At 45.6% G+C, this 23970-nt stretch overlaps 2 protein-coding genes across 3 annotated transcripts in view; both read right to left on the reverse strand.

The window, feature by feature from the left end:
* traf6 (TNF receptor-associated factor 6) overlaps positions 1-8517 on the reverse strand; it is a 40471-nt gene extending 31954 nt beyond the window's left edge. For both annotated transcript variants that reach the window (XM_084437127.1, XM_084437126.1), the window contains exons 1-2: positions 8462-8517; positions 1995-2320 (exon numbers count right to left, since the gene is read on the reverse strand). In XM_084437127.1, the coding sequence (XP_084293253.1) occupies positions 1995-2320 (326 nt within the window). In that variant the 5' untranslated portion in view covers positions 8462-8517. The remainder of the gene's footprint in view (positions 1-1994; positions 2321-8461) is intronic.
* Positions 8518-13376: 4859 nt separating this feature from the next.
* The window catches only part of tpcn2 (two pore segment channel 2), a gene marked incomplete at both ends in the record, with an annotated part of 18211 nt that continues 7617 nt past the window's right edge, over positions 13377-23970 (reverse strand). The window contains 19 exons of the mRNA XM_084437289.1: positions 13377-13455; positions 13573-13664; positions 14001-14082; positions 14893-14975; positions 17072-17177; positions 17334-17407; positions 18327-18398; positions 19049-19148; positions 19249-19298; positions 19434-19562; positions 20047-20106; positions 20205-20324; positions 20470-20556; positions 21244-21325; positions 21532-21653; positions 22043-22107; positions 22349-22414; positions 22560-22659; positions 23392-23464. Coding sequence (XP_084293415.1) covers positions 13377-13455; positions 13573-13664; positions 14001-14082; positions 14893-14975; positions 17072-17177; positions 17334-17407; positions 18327-18398; positions 19049-19148; positions 19249-19298; positions 19434-19562; positions 20047-20106; positions 20205-20324; positions 20470-20556; positions 21244-21325; positions 21532-21653; positions 22043-22107; positions 22349-22414; positions 22560-22659; positions 23392-23464 — 1642 coding nt within the window. The remainder of the gene's footprint in view (positions 13456-13572; positions 13665-14000; positions 14083-14892; positions 14976-17071; positions 17178-17333; positions 17408-18326; positions 18399-19048; positions 19149-19248; positions 19299-19433; positions 19563-20046; positions 20107-20204; positions 20325-20469; positions 20557-21243; positions 21326-21531; positions 21654-22042; positions 22108-22348; positions 22415-22559; positions 22660-23391; positions 23465-23970) is intronic.

Below are 23970 nucleotides of genomic sequence, written 5' to 3' on the forward strand. Positions count from 1 at the left end.
TCTACACTATATGGCCAAAAGTATTCGCTCATCTGCCTTTACACACATATGAACTTAAGTGACATCCCATTCTTAATCCATAGGGTTTAATATGACGTCGGCCCACCCTTTGCAGCTATAACAGCTTCAACTCTTCTGGGAAGGCTTTCCACAAGGTTTAGGAGTGTGTTTATGGGAATTTTTGACCATTCTTCCAGAAGCACATTTATGAGGTCAGACACTGATGTTGGACAAGGCGGCTTGGCTCGCAGTCTCTGCTCTCATTCATCCCAAAGGTGTTCCATCGGGTTGAGGTCAGGACTCGTCAAGTTCTTCCACACCAAACTCGCTCATCCATGTCTTTATGGACCTTGCTGTGCACTGGTGCGCAGTCATGTTGGAACAGGAAGGGGCCATCCCCAAACTGTTCCCACAAAAGTTGGGAGCATGGAATTGTCCAGAATCACTTGGTATGCTGAAGCATTCAGATTTCCTTTCACTGGAACTAAGGGGCCAAGCCCAGCTCCTGAAAAACAACCCCACCCCATAATCCCCCCTCCACCAAACTTCACACTTGGCACAATGCAGTCAGACAAGTACCGTTCTCCTGGCAACCGCCAAACTCGTCCATCAGATTGCTAGATGGAGAAGCGTGATTCGTCGCTCCAGAGAACGCGTCTCCACTGCTGTAGAGTCCAGTGGCGGCGTGCTTTACGCCACTGCATCCGACGCTTTGCATTGCACTTGGTGATGTATGGCTTGGATGCAGCTGCTCGGCCATGGAAACCCATTCCATGAAGCTCTCTACGCACTGTTCTTGAGTGAATCTGAAGCCCATATGAAGTTTGGAGGTCTGTAGCGATTGACTCTGCAGAAAGTTGGCGACCTCTGCGCACTATGCGCCTCTGCATCCGCTGACCCCGCTCTGTCATCTGTTGGATGGGTGAGTGAATACTTTTGGCAATATAGTGTATTTTACAGTTACCGCCAAGGAACCGGAGCAGAATTGTGACAATTGTCACTCTGTCGCTCTAGAGTGAAGTAAAAGTCTGCATTAAACGCGACATGACTGTTCAAATGGCGGACGCGTTGCAAAACATCAGACATGTGTCTGATATAATACCACCTCTGAAAACGACCCAGGTTGGATTTTTAAAAATCTGATTTCATGTGACTTGTGCTGTTCACGCGGTCATGAAAAAATCTGACCTGAGTCGCATGTAGGCAAAAAGATCGGATTTGGGTCACATTTCAATGCCGTGTGAACAAAGCCTTAATCTTCTTGTCACATTTCTCATTCAACACTAAATGTTTAGACGGAGCCTGTAGCATTTCATAATGGTTGCAGTTCCAGACAGTGACTGTTGTGTATGATAGCTTCTATAAACTAGCTAACTAATTGACCTAGCAAAACCTGTGTAGCCAGCTAGCTAGCTTCTGTGGCTACAGCTAACATTACAGTGCTAGCCATTAGGGCTGGGTTTAAAAAATTGATTAATCGATTGATTCAGAATCCCGAATCGATTCATGAATCCCAAAATCGATCTTTTATTTAATGAATGAATGAATAAATGAAGGTATGAATAGTTCATGAATTAATTCAATGATTCATTCATTCATTCATTTTTGAAAATCAGTATTGATACCCAGCCCTAGTATTGATGTGTTGCATAACTTGGCTGTCATGTAATTAAGGTCATGTAATTACAGCAAAAAAAACAAACAGGTTTTAGTCACACTAACCGAATCGATATTGAATCGAATCGAATCGTGATAATCGTTTCTGAACCTTGTGAATCGGAATCGAATCGATTCTTGAAATTCGACTCGATACCCAGCCCTACTAGCCATGCTCTTCAGCCCTGTACCAGCTGAACAAGTGGGTAGTCCCATTGCCACCAGTATAAATGTTAGTTTTGAACCCTGTACACACTAAGATGTGGAAGGGAAAGGAGAATGAAGGGAAAGGAAAACCCAGTTTTCAAGTGTGGAAAAGCATAAAGTAAATGCCCTACCGGATGGACTTCTCAATACAGCTCCTGCAGAAACGATGTCCACAAGGCGTCTGCACAGCTGCCCTCAGGGCCATGAGGCAAATGGGGCACTCATACTTGCTCTCCAGGGGTGGGTCGAACTCCACATCATAGCCCTGCGCTGGGGCATCACTCTGTATGCTGGCGCCACCACTGAAGATGCCGGGGCCTTCTGAGGGGCTGACAACTGAGTCACCCTCCTTTTCCATCATTGCTAAGGCACAGTTTGTGGGCTCTGGTGCTGCAGCAGCAGCCCCACAGCAGCTGTCATCCTCTAGGCTGCTTTTCTCACTCTCAAAGCAGGACATCTAGAGAGAGGGGGATGGAGAGAAAGGGATTGGGAATGAGAAATACAGACAGTGAGAGAGACAGAAAGGACATGTTGAAACTGGACAGATTGTCAGGATGAAGTCTCACAAAAACCATGACTGTTTTTCCTCCCTTAGCCCTGGTCCAGGGCGGTATACTATTCCAGTGGTTCCTGGGGGGTGACGAGATCATCAAAATTATTCAGTGTATTTAAGTATTTACATTTATAATACAATAGATTGTGTCCTTTTTTGTTGTTGTTATGCCTATTGTAACTTTTATTCCTGGATTTTCTTTTTCTTGCATTTAGTTTTAAATGCAATTTATTGCATTTATGACCTTTTATATGTTGCACTTTGTCTTGATGCTTTTAATGTTCAAGTTCAAGGCTTTTATTGTCATGTGTATTTATAAAATACAATGAAATGCACTGTGCCCGGCACATGTCTCATGTCTCACTTTGAATTGCCTTGTTGCTTAAATGTGCTATACAAATAAACTTGCCTTGCCTATTAGTGCGTGCGGACATTTTCATGCTTTAACAACCTCCGGTTATAGTGGGGATCATGAGTCTGACACCGTTATTTTGGAGGTTGCCAGCTGAAAATTTTTGGAACCCCTGTACTACAGTTGCAGCCCCCACCTTTTAGAAGCACTTTTTTGCACTTAATAGGAATGTAATGATGAGCGAGACAGTTAAAAATCGATACAATCATGTGACGATTAAAATCGCTGAAATGAAAAATGAATCAGAATACTCAGTATTGAGATCTGAATACTTTAAACAGCAGAGGGCGTAATCTACTTGTGACCTCGCCTCGACCTTTCTGGCCCATTTTATCTGTCTGTGCCAAGACTGTAGCCAGACATTCGAATCCGCCGACTCCAAAGTTGAAGTTGTCAACGGAGTGTAACAAGTTGACAATTCTGTCTGATATCAAGCTACCGAGACTGGGAAGGTTGAGGCGTTCTCACTTGCAGGGCAGAAAATGTTGTGGTTGGTTTTCTAGGCTACCTATGGCTTTTAAAAAATAATAATAATCCGATGGGATGTGTTGGGCTGCCTTGAGAGGCCGGAACACTAGCATTGCATCTCCAGGCTCTCTTCGGGTGAGAGCTTAATTTCAATTTGCTTGGTTTCCAGTCTAGAGCCCGCTGGTATCCTGTCACACAAATGCCGAACCGAGTCTAGCCAGTCGCTATGAACATGGACATACCAAACGAAGTAGCTTACTCCAGAAGAAGTTCTTGCTGCATCGCATCGTAGGTTTATGGGTAGGCCTGCTTTTGGACAGGGGGGATCACTGATCTGCTTAGACTGGAAACCACAAATGCAAAGCAAATAGGCCCCAGGCTACGGAACACTTACGAATGTGCACAGCACTGGCCCAACGCACAAAAAAGTGGGCTTTTATAAAAGGCGGGGGGCTGCAACCGTAGCCACATCAGAGATAAGGCTTTCATCTTTCGAAAAAATGGCTTCACTTTGGCGAGTAACAAAATAATATTATCTGTAGATACGGTACTGCAGACCAAGTGACAAGTCTATGGCTTAATGAATGGTTCCTGGCAGGGCGGTATAGAGCGTGTCAGTGAGGTTCCACCACATTAGCATTGCATGTTAATTTCCCATAGGCTTTTTTTTTTTTTATCCTTATGTTTTTCGAGGATTCAGTCATGAACCCAGCTAATAATTTGTCAGACAAATCGTGACCAGAAGTCCTTATGATAAGCCAAAAGTCCATATGATATCAACCTTGTTTTAAGAAAATCACGTTTTATTTGCAGTAGCATTGAGAAATACTACACTACCCACAATCCTCAAGCGGTGTTGTTACCATGGAAATGTGTACACTGTCGACGGTTGGGTACAGGCTACTGAGTGACTGACATTTTTCATTCATTCTTGATCTAAGAACGTTAATAAGGGTTCTAGCTAATGTTAGCAGCTTATCATATGTAGCTCTGGCAACTCACATAATAGCTCAACATTAGGTATGTGAATGTACCTGCATCACAAATTCATATTATTAAAATGAGTAATGCCTTATCAATGTGATCCACCGCTTCCTCGCTGACAACTTCTCGGGGAATGGGTAGAACCGGTGGCAACGACGGTCATCTGAGCAGTGAACACAGTCAGGAATGAAGAATGGCCCCACCATGTTTCTGACGGCTAACGCATTAGCTAGCAAACTTTACACGCTAGCTATACACACAAACTAAACACAATATACACACAAACACAGTACACACAAACTAAAACACAAATATTAACAATATTAACACTTAACAATGACAAAGATTACATTAATGAAGAAGCAAGTTGGAATTCTGAAGGAAGTTTGAAACTGAGTGAGAGATGAGTATCATTCGCAATGGTTTTTGGGATGCATAGTTTTATTCACTCTTACAATAGGCTAATTATGTACATAGTCTTGTACCACCAACCTTATTTTTTCGTTCCCCCCCCCCAAAAAAAATTGCTCCAATACACAAGGTCACGATTCGTCTGATGAATAATTAGCTGGGTTCATGACTCAATTCTTGAATTATAAGGATTTAAAAAGTCTATGGGAATTAACAATGCGATGTTAATGTGGTGGAACTCCTCCGCAAACAAACAGGGGTGGTTGTCAGTACCCGATCGGTTCCAGCTGCCCGATCGGTTCCAATAGCATCTGCACATGCGCACCCGTTCAATAATTTTGTACGGCAACATCACTTGACAAACTTGATAATGGAACCAATCGGGCACTGGCACCCACAAACTTGATACCCGATCCGTTCTGCAATCCGCAAATACGATGTGGGGAACAGCTTTTCAGCTAGCTAACGTTAGCTACATATTTAGACAAGTTAATAGCTGCTAGCTAGTAGCTAGACGGCTATGCAGACTAGTTAAAGCTCTAGTAACAAGTTCATAGAAGCTAGCTAAGCAGACTAGCTAAACCTAATAACTTTGAAACATACTTCTATGCATAAATCAATCACCCAAAATATATTGATCAAGCAAAACATGGGCATTGTATTCATTGTTTGTGTAATGAATCAGCTATAAAACGTAGAAGCGGAACATTTTGTGTGTAGCCTAATAGTTGAGTGTCAGCTCTTATGTGTAACAGAATGCTTTGGTTATGGTTAAAAATTATGCAATGACACCATCTAGCTGTAGGGTAGTAGCCGACGTTGTGACAGTGGGATTGCACATTGCACTTACTCACGACTGCTTTGCTTGATCAACATTTTGGCTGATTGCTGTGTGCATAGAACTAATACCAAGTTATTAGCTTTAGCTACCCTACTTAGCTCCTATGAACTTGTTGTTAACTTTAGCTAGTCTGCTTAGCTGTCTCGCTATTAGCTTGCTGCTATGAACTTGTCTAAATATGTAGCTGCTGTAACGTTAGCTAGGTAGCTCTTGGGCTAAAGGTTCGTCACGTCCTAAGTATTCACGGATCGCGGAACGGATCGTGTATCAAATTTGTCCAAGTGGATTTGCCGTACATGATGACGGACCAGGTGCGCATGTGCAGATGCTATTGGAACCAATCGGGCAGCTGGAACTGATCAGGTACTGACAGGGGTCACTGACACGGGCTGTATTTCAAACCAAAGGGCTCATCCCTACGCCCTACGAAGTGTCTTCCCTTCGTAGTGAGCACTGTGAGTACTGGGAGTAGGGTGTCAAAATAACGCTCGTTTGGAATGCCATTCAACGTAATTTTCAGGGCTGTCGCATGTGTCAACAGCCTGTCACGAGCTATACTAACCATAACCATTGTTAATGAATGAATCCCATCTTAACTGAAGTGATGTGTCCTGATCTTAGGCTATTATGAGCCCAAAACGGCAGGGTCATCTGAGAATTTCACTAAATAATTGTGCATCATCTATTTTACAGCTGAGTTTGACACAGCTGTAGCCGATCGGCTATTGCTAGTTTTGCATCCGATGTCCCATTCATATCTCAACTAAACACTGCTTGAACTTTTCTTGAACTTTTCCACTTGCCAGCTTGTGCTTCTCACTGATGCACCCTCCCCTCCAGCGACGGAGGGTTATCAGCCGGGCTGGAGTTCCGTCTCTCATCGCTGACCAGCAGCTGCCAACTTGGGCTGATGCTAGTTAGCTAGCTACATCGTAAATTCATCAAACTGAATAATTACCACACATATAATAAAAAAATACCGATAGCTAGTTCAATCATGATGTAACTAAGATCTCTGCTGAAAAATAAATATATATTCCATCGACAGATTTAGCTACAAATGTCCGCAAACCATTAAGCTAGGTTGCCAAATAACTGTCGCCTCAACGTCCACCATATATTTGTTGATAAATTATTGACCGGAGACGTTGCAGTCGCAAAGAGTTGTGGGAGCGAAGGGAGCAAAAGTGACCATCGCTTCGGATTGGAACGCCCTTCAATATGGCCGAGGTGGGCGTGGCACCGATTATGTTCCCTTCGAAGGGTAGAGCCCTAGCATTTGGAATACTGCCACGGTCTATACCGGGGTTTATATAGCCTGGGGCCTGTCTCTTTCACAGTTGTTTTGCCGGTCTCGAGGGGAAGCGCCTAGGATGACATATCGCATAATCTTGCGGTCTGGACCGGAAGAAGAACAGTTGTTGTATCTATAATTTCGGAGGCTAAGGCCGGATTCATAGTCGACGCAAACTACATAAGCGCAAGCTTCGCAAGGCCACGCAAGATCCCGTTGCGTCCTTGCGTGTGTCATGCCGAAATGTGTCACTTGACGCAAGCAATAGAGCAATTCCTTGTGTTTCCACAAAACAAAACACAGAACGCAAGCTCTCAAGTCATGTTGGAGCTTGCGTTCACAACGTAGCTTGCGTTGTTTGCGTCGACTATGAATCAGGCCTAAGACGCTGCAGTGGCTTCAAATGTGTGATATTATGTATCCGGCACACTTCTTCCATGACTTCTTGAAATATTTCTTCAGGTATGTCCATGTTTCCTTCCATCGATGTAATTAAAGCAAGCGGAAGTAGGAGGCGGGCTCTACAAACTCGAGCCGGAAAAAGGGGCGGGCTTAAGGCAGTGAAGTAAATAGACAACAGGCTCTCCTCCCCGAGGAGAGACTGGTGACGCGAGGCTAGGGTTTATACAACGGGTAGGTCTGACCTCGCAATCTGATTGGTTAAGAGCCGTTGTATATGCCACGATATACCACGGGCACTAGTTCCATTGCGTAACGGTCTGTTGGTCACTTACATTACGGTTTCTCCTCAAGAAAAGGGAAACATTCAATGTCAACTTTGAGTTCTTATATCCGTCCTGTAGCCTACAACTCTGGTTTGTCGTCACCACTTTTTGCAACTCGCAGTTGCACAAGTATAGTACAGCACAGTCATTCAAATCGATATTAAGACACTCAAATAGTAGGTATTTATCCCATAAATGTACCCGAAACCCGTTGTATAAAAGCAATAACTCACTCGAGGGTTGTGGTAGGCTATATGGCCAATAGGCTATGACCGCAGCACAACCCGTGGTATATAGGCCATATACCACAACCCTCGAGTGAGTTATTTCTTCAATAGCCCCGAATAGTATACCGACCTGGACCAGGGCTACTCCTACCTCTACTTGAGCAGCTTCAGTATCAAGCCCCAGCAAAAGGGGAAACAGGACAAGAGGATGACTTGCAGATAACTTTTAACTGGCTAACAGTCACAGGTGACCATGGACGATATGACAGGAAGTTACAGGTTCATCTCTAGGAATAACGTTACCTGGCAGCACCTGGGCGGGGTTCAGATCTCCTAGCAAGCTAGCTACTACTACATACTAGCTGTAGCAAGCTATGTCAAACGTTGCCTGACAATTATCTTAAGTTGAGAATATTTGCCCTGAAGAGATGAAAGAATAGCCCGTTATAAGTCACCAGTGAACTCTGAAATCCACTCCACGTGAGTCATGTTATTTGTGAAATACGGAAAAGCACCTATGAGTTTGTTAGACTAGGAGACACTTCGCCACAATTTCAGCTAGACTAGCTAGGAAACCATTGGCTAGCTACAAGTCAAGATCAACGTTAGGTAAACACAAGACAAATTACTGCTTGTTAACGTTTATGCGAAGCTCTCATAAGGGCTAACGTTGGAATGCTCACCTTTTTAGATGTGAAATCCCTCGAAGTTTTTCAAGTTTACTCACTTTTCTTCTTCCTGCATTTTCCAAACGTCACGTTACAAGATTCTTCTTCTTGCTCCAAACACGTAGGTACGTTCGCCCCCCTATGGTCGGAGGCTGTTATTGCCATAGCGCGTGTGCATGCTTTTGTTACAAGGAATAGAGGTTTGCATTGAAGTGTGTTGAGGCGTCTCAAAAGACGGTCAATCGCTTAGGTCTTGGACATTTTTGGGAAATTCCAAGGGCCATTGTGGCCAATTTGCTACAGAGGTCTATAATGTGAATTCCTGAATGTTCCTCTGCAATTTTTATGTCGTGATCCCAGTGATTTTTTGTTTAAGTGTTGAAGTATCATATACAGTATCCTATGGATAGTCAGATAAATACGGGGTGGGGATTTAAGGGCCATGCGCAGATGTCATTTCTCACTGGTCATCCGTGTGGTCAACTCACCAACTTTAGCCAAGTAGACTTATGTTAAAGTAGGCTTCCTCTAGTCTCTCTCTAGACTCAAGCAGGACGTTGAATCGCTGCGCTCCGCATACTGTAGGCCTACTACATAACAGTCTGAGCCACTCTGCTGCCCAAGCTGGTGTTCTGAGGGCATATTGATGGGTCAAAATTGAAAGAGTGACAGCCCACTGAGCAAAGACACGTCTAAAAGACGTCTTTTAGACGTCTTTTTTGTCTTTTTCAGACGTCCAAAGACATCCAATTAGGAGCCAGAATGAATGTTTTTTTTAACGTTCAGATATTGGACCCGTTTTGCACGTCCACAGACGTCTTAGAGGGGTCCAAGCCAGACGTTTGAATATTGAGGGGTCCAGCAGACGTACAAATGGGGTTCTGGACCGACGGACGTTATTAAGACATGATCTGAACGTCTCCCTGACGTTGCGTGTTTGCTGGGAGGTCATAGCAGCAAATGAGAGACGCTAACCCAGGTTAGATGAGCGGGGCATATCTATGGGTGGGAACGCCTGATTAAGAAAGTCGTTACTGATTGGTGTCGTCCGGGATTCCGACGCTACCAATGAATTGCCAGGATTTGAACACCAGATTTTTGCAGACCCATAGAGAGATCTGCAACATAATTAGCGTAGCTCACGTAGTCTATCAGCGAAAGAACTCTCATGGGTCTGGTAGTGAGACTAGGCTTCCTCCTATAACCCTTTGCTGTCACCAAGTCTCTCCTACGCTCCGGTAGGCTGGACTCTGTTGAGGTTGGCAGCCTCGCCTGTAGGATTGGTCCGTGCCGACCAATTTCACCCGCTGCTGTCATTTCATATCATTCATTTAGATATAGCCTAGGCTATATTTTGGTTCCCTGTAGCTGTAGTTTGACTGCATGACATCATGCCCACTGCTTTTATTTGGAATGAATTATAGCCTAAATAAACGACAGTAGGCCTATGCCATAGCAATGGTGTCAGCCTTGCCCTGTCCATGGTCCTGACTCCAGAAATAGCGGAGGTTATCTTTCTCGTAAGCAACACGTTTTCCATGTGTTTCTGTGACACCCTATGAAATGCATTTATTTAAAGGTATGATATGTTATATATGTGGATTAAAATAAACATTTTTTCAAAAATAATACATCCATAGGGCTTTGCAAAGGCTGCAGAGTAAAAGTATTGCTTTTCCATCAAAAAAAATTGACGGCCCGACAATGACACTCTGACTCTGTTGATATCATACCAGCCAATAGTATTACAGCGTTGGTACTGCGCGCTGGGTTGCCAGGTACTATTCTAGCTTCACCACTGTGAGATTAGCAGTAGCCAGCAAACGTTATACTTCCATGAATTAGCAGCATTATAGATGTTGGTTAGCATCAAGTGTGTGTGCGACTATAAAACGGCAGCTTTTACGTCCACTTCCGCTCACTCTTTTCAGCTAAACGTTTGGTAAAATGGTCGAGTTTTGTAGTCCTGCTTCTCCGCCTCAGACCGGTAAGCTAGCTAACTAGCTATTTGCAAGTGCAAATCAAATTGTTTTCAGCAAACTCCAAATTACTCTTGTTCAACACATCCTCCTGTACATCTGAGATTTGTTTCATGATTTTTTTTACTGTAGCATATTTTAATAATCTGATATTACAGTCAACAATATCCCATTGAGTTCTATATAGGCTGACCTTTACGAAAGCATAGAAAGGTCTAATCAAATTGTTTTCAGAAGCCAACACCAGATCCTTGGTCAACACACCCCCATGTACCACTGAGATGAGTTTCATGAATTTTTACTGTAGCATATTTTAATAATCTGATATTACAGTCATAACAATATCCCATCGAGATCTATATAGGCTGACTTTTACATTAGCATTCATATTTGAATATTTGAGAACAAAACCTGTCCTGCCTCAGCTCACAATTAACCCGGAGGTTGAAGTGCACACAACAAACGGCTTTGCAAACCCCAAAAGTTTGCAAACCCCACAATTTACTTCTTGTCAACTAATTTCTCTTCTTCCCTCCTGCTCTCTCTCCACCCCTTAAACCACCTTGTGCCAACTTCCAAAACAACTGTTTTTTTCCTGTTTGAGGTGTCATCTGTGTACTGTAGATTTGAGAAGATTAAAAATGTGACTGATGCTCCTGCTCTGCACTCTCCTCCCCTGTTGTGGAGCCAATCAGGACGAGTTCCTGTTCAGTCACCCTCCCAGACCAATTCGCAGTTGGTTGATACTCTCTCAGCAGACAACTCCTCTGAACGAGTCAGAACTCACACACACGCACACAGACACTGCAGAGGCATGGTAAACATGGTAACAGACAAAACAGGACAGAGGTCATTTATTTCACCTTTATTAAAAATAGACCATCTCCAAAATGTACAACTACAACGGAGATTACACATCCCAGCTCAGATATAAGGCATATACAACTCAAGCCATGTTTTTCCAGTGCATAATTGTCCGCCACCCGATAAAATCAAAGGGGAGATATTCATTTGACCCTTGTACGTGGCATGCGTTAGGTGCATTACATCGGGGTTAGGTGCATTGTAGGTACAATTATTATTAGTCATATTTGTATTCACAACATAGATCAGATCATGCTGTATAGATCAAAGATAAGAGTATGGCAAGGTCAGATGTTTTCCAACCGTGACAATTTTAGTCATGCTGTTAGATAGAGAGTCTGTGAGGTTGAGTCATAGTGCAGAGCTATACTGGAGTACTCAAGTTCAGCGTTTACTACCTGAGATTGCAGCAATAACAAAGATTATTGCTTTATCAATAACGCCACTCCAAGCGAGAATAGGGCGAATGTAACACAATGGTCAGAAGCGAAGTTACATATCCATCTTACTACACTGAATCCTTTCATTTAGCTGCGAACAGTCGGAAATGTAAAAAAAGCTCACAAGTCAACAGGATCATATGCGTGAGGCATGGGCGAAGGTCCTTGGGAGGTTATTCTCCGTGCTACACCTCGATACTATTCACCTCCAAACTGCTCAAAACAAGAACAGCTAGATTATGTAGGCCGAGAATAATCCAATGATGTCCATCTCTTGACATCTGGTCAATTTTGCTGACTGCTAGATTGATGAGAAGACGACCAATTTCATTCAACATCTGTACACGATGACGACATGCATCATGGGTGGGGGACGACAGGTTCACTGAGCACTTACTTCATGAAACACATTCTCACCATATTATCAGTGCAGCTAGCAACACTGCTTAAAACAACAGCAAATAAATATCAAAACAAGCAAGCCTTTCCCTTTCTGCTCCTGAAGAAATATTCTCAATCAAACTACTGTGTGATTCAAAATCACCATTGAAGTGAGATAATTAAGTGATGCACAGAAGAAGTGGTCTAGAAGTCAGAAATGCTCATCACTGCTACCTGCGGATAGGGAAGTCTGATGTATCTAGTCTTATTATATAAGTCTTATATCTTCTAAGTTTATTCCACAGGTTCCTCTGGTGAGCCCCACACAGAGACTGACCAGTCCAGGTCCAGCCTCAGTCTGTCCAGGAGACTAGCGCTGGGGGGTCCCACCTGTCCAGGTCCAAACTCAGTCTGTCCAGGAGACTGTGTGATCTAACCTGACACGCCAGATGGTTTGCTTCACATAATTGGAGAACTCTCTGTTGGAAACTGTCTGAAAAAGGGCAGGCACTTTAAAAAATAGCTTAGCGTAGCTGTTTGTATGTCCTCACAGAACGCTGCTTGACGAGATCGTTTTCTAATCTGGCACAAGCAGATCTTTATGGAGAGTATCCAGACTGATTTGCGAACAGAATGTGAGCTTCCAAGATCAGGATGGTCTCATGAGGCTAGTGGTTACCTATCGAGGTCAAGACTCAGTCAGCCCAGGAGACGGGTCCTGTGTGCAAAATTCTTGTATGAGAAAATATACTTGGCAAATAAACCACATTCTGATTCAGATTTTGATTCTGAGACTCTGTGGTAACCTGTCCAGACCTGTTTGTGGTGTAGGGATGTGGTGCAGTAATTGGGGTGGAGGGTGGTTGGGGCTGTTGGAGGTGGAGAGATGGGGGTGGAGGATGGTGGTGGGGTGTTGGGGGTGGAGGGATGGGGGTGGAGGATGGTGGTGGGGTGTTGGGGGTGGAGGGATGGGGGTGGAGGATGGTGGTGGGGTGTTGGGGGTGGAGGGATGGGGGTGGAGGATGGTGGTGGGGTGTTGGGGGTGGAGGATGGTGGTGGGGTGTTGGGGGTGGAGGGATGGGGGGATGGGGGTGGAGGATGGTGGTGGGGTGTTGGGGGTGGAGGGATGGGGGTGGAGGATGGTGGCGGGGTGTTGGGGGTGGAGAGATGGGGGTGGAGGATGGTGGTCGGGGGTGGAGGGATGGGGGTGGAGGATGGTGGTGGGGTGTTGGGGGTGGTAGGGTGGGTGTGGAGGGTGGGTCAGGGTCACCAGTGCAGGTGGAGGTGGGGGTGTTGGTGTAGTTGGCTGAGAAGCTCCTCCTCTGTGGGCTCCTGTATGTCTTTTCTGGAGACAAGAAAACACAGAATCAGACAGGAGAGGTGGGAGGAGGAGAGATTACGAGAGAGAAGAAGAGAAGACACAGGAGAGGAGGTGAGGAAAGGAGGAGAGGAGATGACCTACTGGAACATGTGCTGGATCGAGGTCTCGTATCCTGTTCTCTCTATATCCGAAGATGAACAAGTATAACTTCGGTCCCACTTGTAGATGAAGTTCTGAGTACACACACACACACACACACACACACACACACACACGTTGCATAATTATTACTATGGTTTCAACTTATAGTTACTACTGCTAAGTCAGGGAACGATAGATAGATAAATAGTGTATTCTCTGTGTTAGACCTATGCATGTCCTACATAGAGAAACCTAAAGGAGGAGGAGAAGAAGGTGGAAGCGATGAGGAGGAGGAGGAGAGAGAGGAGGTGGAGGTGAAAGCGGTGGAGAAGGAGGAGAGGGAGAAGGGGAGGAGTAAGAGGAGAAGGAGGAGGAGGAAAGATGTAGGATTGATGGAGCTGTGGAAGGTCTGTGCGGATATGTCCTACCTCCAGGATGAGAGCCACAAACAGGTTAACCCACATGACTGAGGAGGTGAGCCACCAGCACACAAAGTACACCTTGGACCACCTAGAGGAGGAGAACATACTGAACACTATGCATACTGAACACTACAATACTGAAGACCGCACCAGCAGAGAATGCGGGGTGCTGTAGCATAGTAAGACCAAAATGTTTCAGACCGTGTGAGATACTGCCCTCTAGTGGAACTACAGGCTGCAAACTTCAAGTTACATTGTTGTTACTGCACAGTCCTGTGTGATTCAGAATCAGATCTTTATTCGTCATATGTATCCCAGAAGCATTGCTAGGGGTGATGAAGCCCCCCCCCCAAAAAAAACCCCAACAACAACAGGGGAAAAAAGAGATATACCTAATATTCTCCTAACCTAAACATACACAAATCACCTCCTTCAAATTGAGCAGTAAGTTGAAGTTCGATGGCTAAAAAAGACGAGTCAGTCTGTCTGAGTTCTGAGCCCATGAACACGCAGTGCACACAGAATTTTCTGTTGCAGATGAGGCAGTGGTCTGAACTTTGTGGTCGGGGAGAGTGAAAAGTCAAATGAAATGATGGATATTTGCAGCTTTTTAAAGATTGTTGAGGGTTCATGAGAATGTGGTGGTGGATCTTGACTCTGAAAGTGACACAGAGCCAGGCAGCAGCTCACCCGGAGACTAAGCAGCTAGCTTCGGGTTAGTACTACTAACGTTATTGTAACGTTATTCTAAATTATAATTTATAGTAGCTGGCTTAGTTTAGCTATCATGTATAGCCAGAAATATGTATTTATAGTATGAGCGTGAATTGTTGCTGCCGGCTGGTATAATGTGGTGAGGTGTGGTGTTGTAATGTTTGATGTGATGTCCTGTTCTTACTCTGAGGTGTATCTGGAGTAGGCGTCCGTGAAAACCTGCCAGTTGTTGACCACCATGATGTTGTACAGCAGAACGATGGATGACTGAGTGAAAGAGAGAGAGAGAGAAGGGGGGGGGGGTAATGGAGAGACAGAGAGAGAATATATTATATAACTTGATTATCCATCCATCCATCCATCTTCATCCGCTTATCCGGGGTCGGGTCGTGGAGGCAGCAGTTCCAGCAGGGGGCTCCAGACATCCCTTTCCCTAGCAGCATCAACCAGCTCTGCCTGGGGAATCTTTAGCCGCTCACAGGCCAGTGCGGAGATGTAGTCCCGCCACCTGGTCCTGGGTCTACCCCGCGGCCTCCTCCCAGCCGGACACGCCTGGAACACCTCCCTAGGGAGGCGCCCAGGAGGCATCCTCACTAGATGCCCGAACCACCTCAACTGGCTCCTTTCGACGCAAAAGATGACTGAACTTCTCACCCGATCTCTCAGGGAGACCCCAGCCACCCTCCGGAGAAAACAAATTTCGGCCGCTTGTATGTATGGATGTATGTATGTATGTATGTATGTATGTATGTATGGGATGGATGGATGGATGGATGGATGTATGTATGGATGTATGTATGTATGTATGTATGTATGGGATGGATGGATGGATGGATGGATGGATGGATGGATGGATGGATGGATGGATGGAACTTGATTATATTAATAATGTTACTGCTGTTTTATGATTGTTTTAATTCTCCGTCCATATGTGTTCATAAATACCTCTGCCTAGAGCAAACGCAAAATTGCAAAAAATCTCCCTCATTCATTGTCAATGGTGGGGATTGAAACGGTCGTATCTCAACGCGGGAAGGTCACAAGGTTTGGACTGGCATAAAGCTCTCCATGTATCGAATGCAGCAATACCAAACATGTGGTGCTGGCATGCATGTGTGTGCGCACAGAGCTCCAAAAAGCCTTGAGACGGGGTTTAGACTGAGCAGTGCTGTGGGAGAACCCAGAGTGCACCGAACCACCCCCCACTGGCTCTGACCCGAGGGGGGCGCCACACAACTGCCCACATATGGCCGCCCATTCACCTCCATTCAGGGGTGAAGTGGAGGGTAAACCCAAGGAAACTCACTTTACCCACCTCTTTAAAATGAGGCTGAGAGTGTATCCACCTCTGGATTTACCACTACACCCCTGCCTCCATTCATTTGAACCTGTTTAATCATGCCGAAGATCAACTGCTTTGAATTAGCTAGTTCTTTGAATTAGTATGCTCGTAACTAGCTAGATTACTGCTATCGGCCCTGTCATATCTAGCTAGCTAGCTAGGTAGCTGAGTTACAGCAGAGAGCAGAGCAAAAGAGCACCCATTCGGCTAACCCCAGCTGTGTCAAACCCAGCTGTTCATAAACTCCAACAGTGATGCACCACTAGTATATTTTTGACAGACTGACTCTAAGTATCAGCACCCTAATGTGCATGCTGACTCAGACAGACTGACTAAGTATCACACCCTGCATGCTGACTCAGACAGACTGACTAAGTATCACACCCAGCATGCTGACTCAGACAGACTGACTAAGTATCACACCCTGCATGCTGACTCAGACAGACTGACTAAGTATCACACCCAGCATGCTGACTCAGACAGACTGACTAAGTATCACACCCTGCATGCTGACTCAGGCGTTCAGGGGCGGAGGTCTGCCCTCTACCAGCTCCCTCTCTAGTTCTAGATTTTGTCCCTTTGGTGTGAACTGCTTCTAACTTTAACATTCATGCCAATAAAGTACATTTAAGTGAATTAAATGAATTTTGAAATTTAATATAATAATATAGAATATAATTTAATTCATTGATCAGACAGAGGACAGATGTAAACCGACACAATTCACCATGACTCAGTTCCATGTGCAACACATTAGGTAACTTCACATTAGGTAACTTCACAATAGGTAACTTCACAATAGGTAACTTCACAATAGATAACTTCACAATAGGTAACTTCACAATAGGTAACTTCACAATAGGTAACTTCACAATAGGTAACTTCACAATAGATAACTTCACAATAGGTAACTTCACAATAGGTAACTTCACATTAGGTAACTTCACATTAGGTAACTTCACAATAGGTAACTTCACAATAGGTAACTTCACAACAGGTAACTTCACAATAGGTAACTCACAGCAAAGTCATCAAAGTTGTTGGGCCAGTACTCCAGCTGCTCGTAGGACCCACACTCCATGGTGAAGTTAGTGGTAATGTTCTCAATAGTGGAGTTAGAGATCTCTCTGAGGAGGATAAACACACACACACGCACACACACATGCACGCACGCACACACGCACGCACGCACACAAAAAGACAAACATAGGAATGTCCATTAGAATAGAATAGAATAGAGTAGAACAGAACAGGACTCTAGTGTGAATACGTGTGAATACTACCTCATCTGTGTTTGTGGGGTAATAGCTCCTTCAAACAGCCAGATCCCAAACACAGCAAACACATAGTACACCACCTAAAAGACATGTTAGAGACACATAGACAGACATGTTACAAGACCTATAGTACACCACCTGGGAGACATGTTACAGACCTATAGTACACCACCTGGGAGAGGACATGTTACAGACCTATAGTACACCACCTGAGAGAGGACATGTTACAGACCTATAGTACACCACCTGAGAGAGGACATGTTACAGACCTATAGTACACCACCTGGGAGACATGTTAGAGACCTATAGTACACCACCTGGGAGACATGTTAGAGACCTATAGTACACCACCTGGGAGATATGTTAGAGACCTATAGTACACCACCTGGGAGAGGACATGTTACAGACCTATAGTACACCACCTGGGAGACATGTTAGAGACCTATAGTACACCACCTGGGAGATATGTTAGAGACCTATAGTACACCACCTGGGAGAGGACATGTTACAGACCTATAGTACACCACCTGGGAGACATGTTAGAGACCTATAGTACACCACCTGGGAGACATGTTAGATACCTATAGTACACCACACAACCTGAGAGACATGTTAGAGACCTATAGTACACCACCTGGGAGACATGTTAGAGACCTATAGTACACCACCTGGGAGACATGTTAGAGACCTATAGTACACCACACCACCTGAGAGAGGACATGTTACAGACCTATAGTACACCACCTGGGAGACATGTTAGAGAACTATAGTACACCACCTGAGAGACATGTTAGAGACCTATAGTACACCACACCACCTGAGAGAGGACATGTTACAGACCTATAGTACACCACCTGGGAGACATGTTACAGACCTATAGTACACCCCACCACCTGAGAGAGGACATGTTACAGACATGTTACGGATAGAGGACAGCATGTTACTGAGGTGTTAGGGGTGTTAGGGCTAGGCCTAGGGTTGGGGCTATGGACCACTCACCACCAGGATGCCAGCGAAGGCCCGGAGGTTCTTCACCAGGTCCACCACGGTGCTGGCCACCAAGGCCATCAGCTATAGACAGAAGACAACAGCCACCAATTACCACTAGACTGTAACCCAAACCACTCCAACAACAACCTTGTCATTCTGCATGTTGAGCTTGGTGGGAGGGACAGGTGAGGATCTGTGGTGCCAGTAGCTGAAATGGAGAGCAGTGTTTCTGTCTCACAATACTTGGGTCATCATAATGAGACCAGTGGACCAGTCCCAGTACAATGAGACCAGTCCCAGTACAATGAGAACAGTGGACCAGTCCCAGTACAGTGAGACTAGTGGACCAGTCCCAGTACAGTGAGACCAGTGGACTAGTTCCAGAACAATGAGATCAGTGGACCAGTCCCACAACAATTAGACCAGTGGACCAGTCCCAGTACAATGAGACCAGTGGACCAGTCCCAGTACAGTGAGACCAGTGGACCAGTCCCAGTACAGTGAGACCAGTGGACTAGTTCCAGAACAATGAGATCAGTGGACCAGTCCCAGTACAATGAGACCAGTGGACCAGTCCTAGTACAGTGAGACCAGTGGACCAGTCCCAGTACAGTGAGACCAGTGGACCAGTCCTAGTACAGTGAGACCAGTGGACCAGTCCCAGTACAGTGAGACCAGTGGACAAGTGCCAACTGTGAGCACGTTCAGGGCCAGGTGCGGTGCGGACTTACCTTGATGTCGGGGATGATGCGCAGGAAACGGAAGACGATGAGCATGTTGACCAGACGCACCATCTCCCACAGAGACAACCGACCCTGGGATGCTGGGGTCCTAGGACACACACACACACACACACACATGCATTTACATTGCCGAGTAAAACCAAACTATGCGACCTTCATACACAGATAACACCTAAATGGACACCTACCACTTAGAATAGGGAAGTCTGTAGGTGACCAAGATGGAGATCTGGAGCGCCTACGAGAAGACCAAACAAGACACACTCGGGATGACATCACTAAGAGGGAAACACATCTTCTGATGTCCTGCTTATGATCATATAGTTAAAGACGGTTCATATTTCAACTGGCTCCTGTGGAAAGACTCCTGTACCAGCAGCAGGACCGTGAGGAAGCCGTCGAAGATGTTGTTCCTGTAGGACAGGTAGCCCCTCCAGCCAAAGGCCAGGATCTTCAGACACATCTCTAGCAGGTAGTACAGGATGAAGAAGCAGTTCATCACCTGTAGGGCCATCAGATACTGTCACACTCACAAGATGGATGCCGACTTTAATGGTGCGTTCGTTTGTGGTCGGAGGTGGCAAGTCGCAAGTGGCAAAATACCTACCTCCGACCTGTGTGCATTCGAGCTATAGCGAATGATGTGATGATGATATGATATTATGTTGACGTCAGCCGGCAACTGGGGCTGAGAAACATATCCGAATTTGCGACGAGGAAGTGCGAGTTCATGCGGCGTTTTATTTAATCATTCCTAGTAGCAAGTCGCAATTTGCCACCTCCCAGTTATAAACGAACGCACCATAAATCAGAACACAAGACGGACGCCACCTTCACAACAGAACACAAGATGGATGTCACCGTGACATCAGAACACAAGATGGATGCCAACATTGCGTTAGACGAATAAAAGATGGACGCCGCCATAACATCTGTAACACAAGATGCACCCAGGCCTCAGCCAGGGAAGGGGAGCAGCTGCTTACCTCCAGGTAGTAGTCATCCCTCTCAGAGACAGACTTCTCTGAGTTCAGCACCAGAATGGCCTACAAGAAGGACAGATAACTACTGTTCACAAACAGGGTGTATCTGTGTGGTGTGTGTGTGTGTGTGTTTGTGTGTGTGTGTGTGTTCTCAGACTTACACAGACACACATGATGTTAGCAAGAGCCACAGCGTTGCCCAGCAGAGTGATGTAGTAGTGGCTGAAGACCACCTGCAGCCTCTGCAGAAAGGGGGAGGCATACTGGGGCATGGCAGGGTGCTGCAACACACACACACACACACACACACACACACACACACACACACACACACACACACACAAAGGGATTAGTGCATAGAGCACCAACCGCTTGAAGGAGGAAGCCTCCGCCTCCATGCTCAAGACGTAGGAGAAGCGGCCACACCTCTTTGATCCGGTCCTTGTCCAGCTCATCAAACAACTTCCTGAAGGCCTCCCATTGGATGAAACCATCTGAGTACTGTTGCACTTCCTGTTTAAGGCACATGAGAGAGAAGTCAGCATAGGTTTTATACTGTATATGGACGCAAGGGACATGTCTATACCAAAGCCACGCAAACACGCACGAATTGTCCCTACCAAAATAATTGCAGTGAAAACTGTAGTTTTAATATTATAATTCACAACATCGCGAAACAGGAGCCTCCTACGAAAACGGACCTACGAAAGTAGGTCTTGTTGACAGCTGCATCAAAATCTACAAGCTATCCAATCAGCAACCTGACTGACTCCTCCCTCCCTGGACGAGCTCACCTAATAATGTTACTCCTCATCAGCGGTTAATCGACAACGTCAATTAACTGGAATTTTGATTTACAGTAGCAGCAAGTAAGATCGAAGTTCTCAAACAATAGGGAATATGTTGGACCGCAAATCTGTTTAGTCTCCGCCTCATTATTTGACTGTTAAATGTTACAATGTCCTCTCATTCACCCACATTCATGCATGCAAGGCAGCTGCTGACACCTTGTACAGAGAGAGAGGGAGAGAGAGAGAGAGAGACAAAGAGAGAGAGAGAGAGAGAGAGGGAGAGAGAGAGAGAAAAAGAGAGAGAGAGAGAGAGAGAGACAAAGAGAGAGAGAGAGACAAAGAGAGAGAGAGAGACAAAGAGAGAGAGAGAGAGAGAGAGACTGTGGTGTCCAGTGACGGTAGTTCTCACCTTAATGATAGCTTGTCTGTAGAAAGACTTCATCTGGACGCTGGACATGACCTGCTGCACTGCATCCACCCGCACGCGCTCTCTGGGGACCACACACACACACACACACACACACACACACACACACACACACACACATACACACACACACACACACATACACACACACACACACACACACACACCCACACACTCTGGTTGTCTCTGGGAGTGTGTGTTATTGTGTGTGTGTGTGTGTGTGTGTGTGTGTGCTTGGGTGCGTGCGTGTGTGAGTGTGTGTTATCTTACGTTTCCAATGGTGTTTGTGCGGTAGCCTGGCCAGCGTTCTGACCAGTGGTCCGGCAGCTCAGCACCTTAAAGGCAGCTCGAATACCCAGCCTCCTCCTGATAATGGACGTCTGGACAGACATCTGACAGGACAGAAGAAGAAGAAGAGAAGAAGAAGAAGAAAAGGAAGGCTTTATTTGTCGACTTGACACTCCAAGACACGAATGCAATGGGAGACATGAACACACACACACATGCAGTAGGCTGCCTCCGAGGGCACACAAGAGCGTTAGCATGGTCAGCCATTACAGGACAGTCACAACAGTAGTATCAGTGTTAGCATACAGTGGATACAGTACACTGTATCTACTGTATAACCACCAAACCTCAACCAAGCCCTGGACCTTCAAACCCAAACCGTCAACCCTGGACCTCGGCCTGCCTGGACCTTCAACCTTGAACCCTCAACCGTGGACCCTCAACCCTCAAATCTGGACCCAGCCCTGCACCCTCAACCCAGCTCTGAACTCACCAGCAGGTATCCTCTGAACTGGTTATAGATGATGGCCGTCAGTAAGTTCATCAGGAAGTAGGTTCCTGGGGGAGAGGGAGGAAAGGGACAGGACAGACTGTGATCAAATATCAGCAGACATGTAGGAATGAGCTCATCAGGAAGTGCTACACTGTAAAACCTTTATACTCGGCTTGACGCATGGTTTGTTGGAGCCGACCCCGGTTCATGACATGAGTCTAATATTGACCCACATCAGAACACATGCAATTCCCCTGGATCTGAAGTGATCCGTATTACAGCTCAAGTTATTCCCCTAGATCTCACCAAATCCACTGAAGAGGATGAAGAAGATGGAGTATCCTCTGTTGAGGGAGTAGGCAGGGATCATCACTGGTACAGGACAAGAGACACACCCTGGGTTACAACTAGCACCCGCAGAGTAGGGTCAAAGTAAACATCAAATTAAAGTCCAAATAAAGTCCAAGTAAAATAATGTAGAGTAAGGTGAAAGTGAAGTCCAGTTGAGTGGCGGTACCGTCAGGGTTGTTGGCAGTGGTGAGAAGGACCAGGAGAGAGGATAGAGAGCGAGGCAGGTCTCTGAAGTACATCTCCCACTCCCCGTTCTCCTCCGGGTTCTGCTCAGGACCACACACAGTTCACAGTACCGATATACAACAGAGTTCTCACAGAGTTCCCAGTACCGATATACAACAGAGTTCTCACAGAGTTCCCAGTACCGATATAGAACAGAGTTCTCACAGAGTTCCCAGTACTGGTACACACAGTCCTGTACAAATACTGTGCTAACAGAGTTCACCGTCCTTTAAAAATACTCACAGAGCTCACAGTACTGCTAATGATCCTTTACAAATACTCAGGCTGTATTTTATATAGTGCCTAGTCTCTGTCTGGACAATGGCATCATCGTTCAACCATTAAGATGTGAATATTGTGCTTTGTTTTGTCATGAGTAGAGTGTTGAATGTTTGGCGCAGTGGCAACTAAATGTAGCCTGGAAGCCAGATACATCATGAAAACTTTTTTTTCCCCACTCAACTCTCAACTCAATGTTATTTATAGAGCACTTTAAAAACAACCACAGCTGAAACAGGCTAAATTAACTGAGGCTTCAAGGAGCAATACTATATTTCTACCACTAGGTGCTGCTCTAAGATAACAGAAAACACCAATCCACATGGGTAAGAAGACAATAGTTGGTTGTTTAGAATGGTTTGTGTGTGTGTGTGTGTGTGTGTGTGTGTGTGTGTGTGTGTGTGTGTGTGTGTGTGTGTGTGTGTGTGTGTGTGTGTGCGTGTGTGCGTGCGTGTGGGACATGTGTAGGCCTGTGAGTAGGGTGTCGGCCTCACCTCCCCTTTAGCGAACAGCAGCATGCCTATCATGGTGAAGACACACAGGTGGAGTGCCAGCAAAAAGATCACACTGGATGAGAGAGAGAGGAGAGAGAGAGAGAGAGAGAGAGAGAGAGAGAGAGGGGGGGGGGGGGGGAGAGAGAGATAATAACTGTCATAATAACGTGCTAAACCTGGCAACCTGGCCAGAACAGGTATTACAGGTGTGTACCTGGCTGTCACAGGTCAGTAATACAGGTGTGTACTGTACCTGGCTGTCTCAGGTCAGTATTACAGGTGTGTACCTGGCTGTCTCAGGTCAGTATTACAGGTGTGTACCTGGCTATCTCAGGTCAGTATTACAGGTGTGTACTGTACCTGGCTGTCTCAGGTCAGTATTACAGGTGTGTACCTGGCTATCTCAGGTCAGTATTACAGGTGAGTACTGTACCTGGCTGTCTCAGGTCAGTATTACAGGTGTGTACCTGGCTGTCTCAGGTCAGTATTACAGGTGTGTACTGTACCTGGCTGTCTCAGGTCAGTATTACAGGTGTGTACCTGGCTGTCTCAGGTCAGTATTACAGGTGTGTACCTGGC

Source organism: Borostomias antarcticus, assembly GCF_949987555.1.
Source record: "Borostomias antarcticus genome assembly, chromosome: 4".
NCBI classification, from domain to species: domain Eukaryota; kingdom Metazoa; phylum Chordata; class Actinopteri; order Stomiiformes; family Stomiidae; genus Borostomias; species Borostomias antarcticus.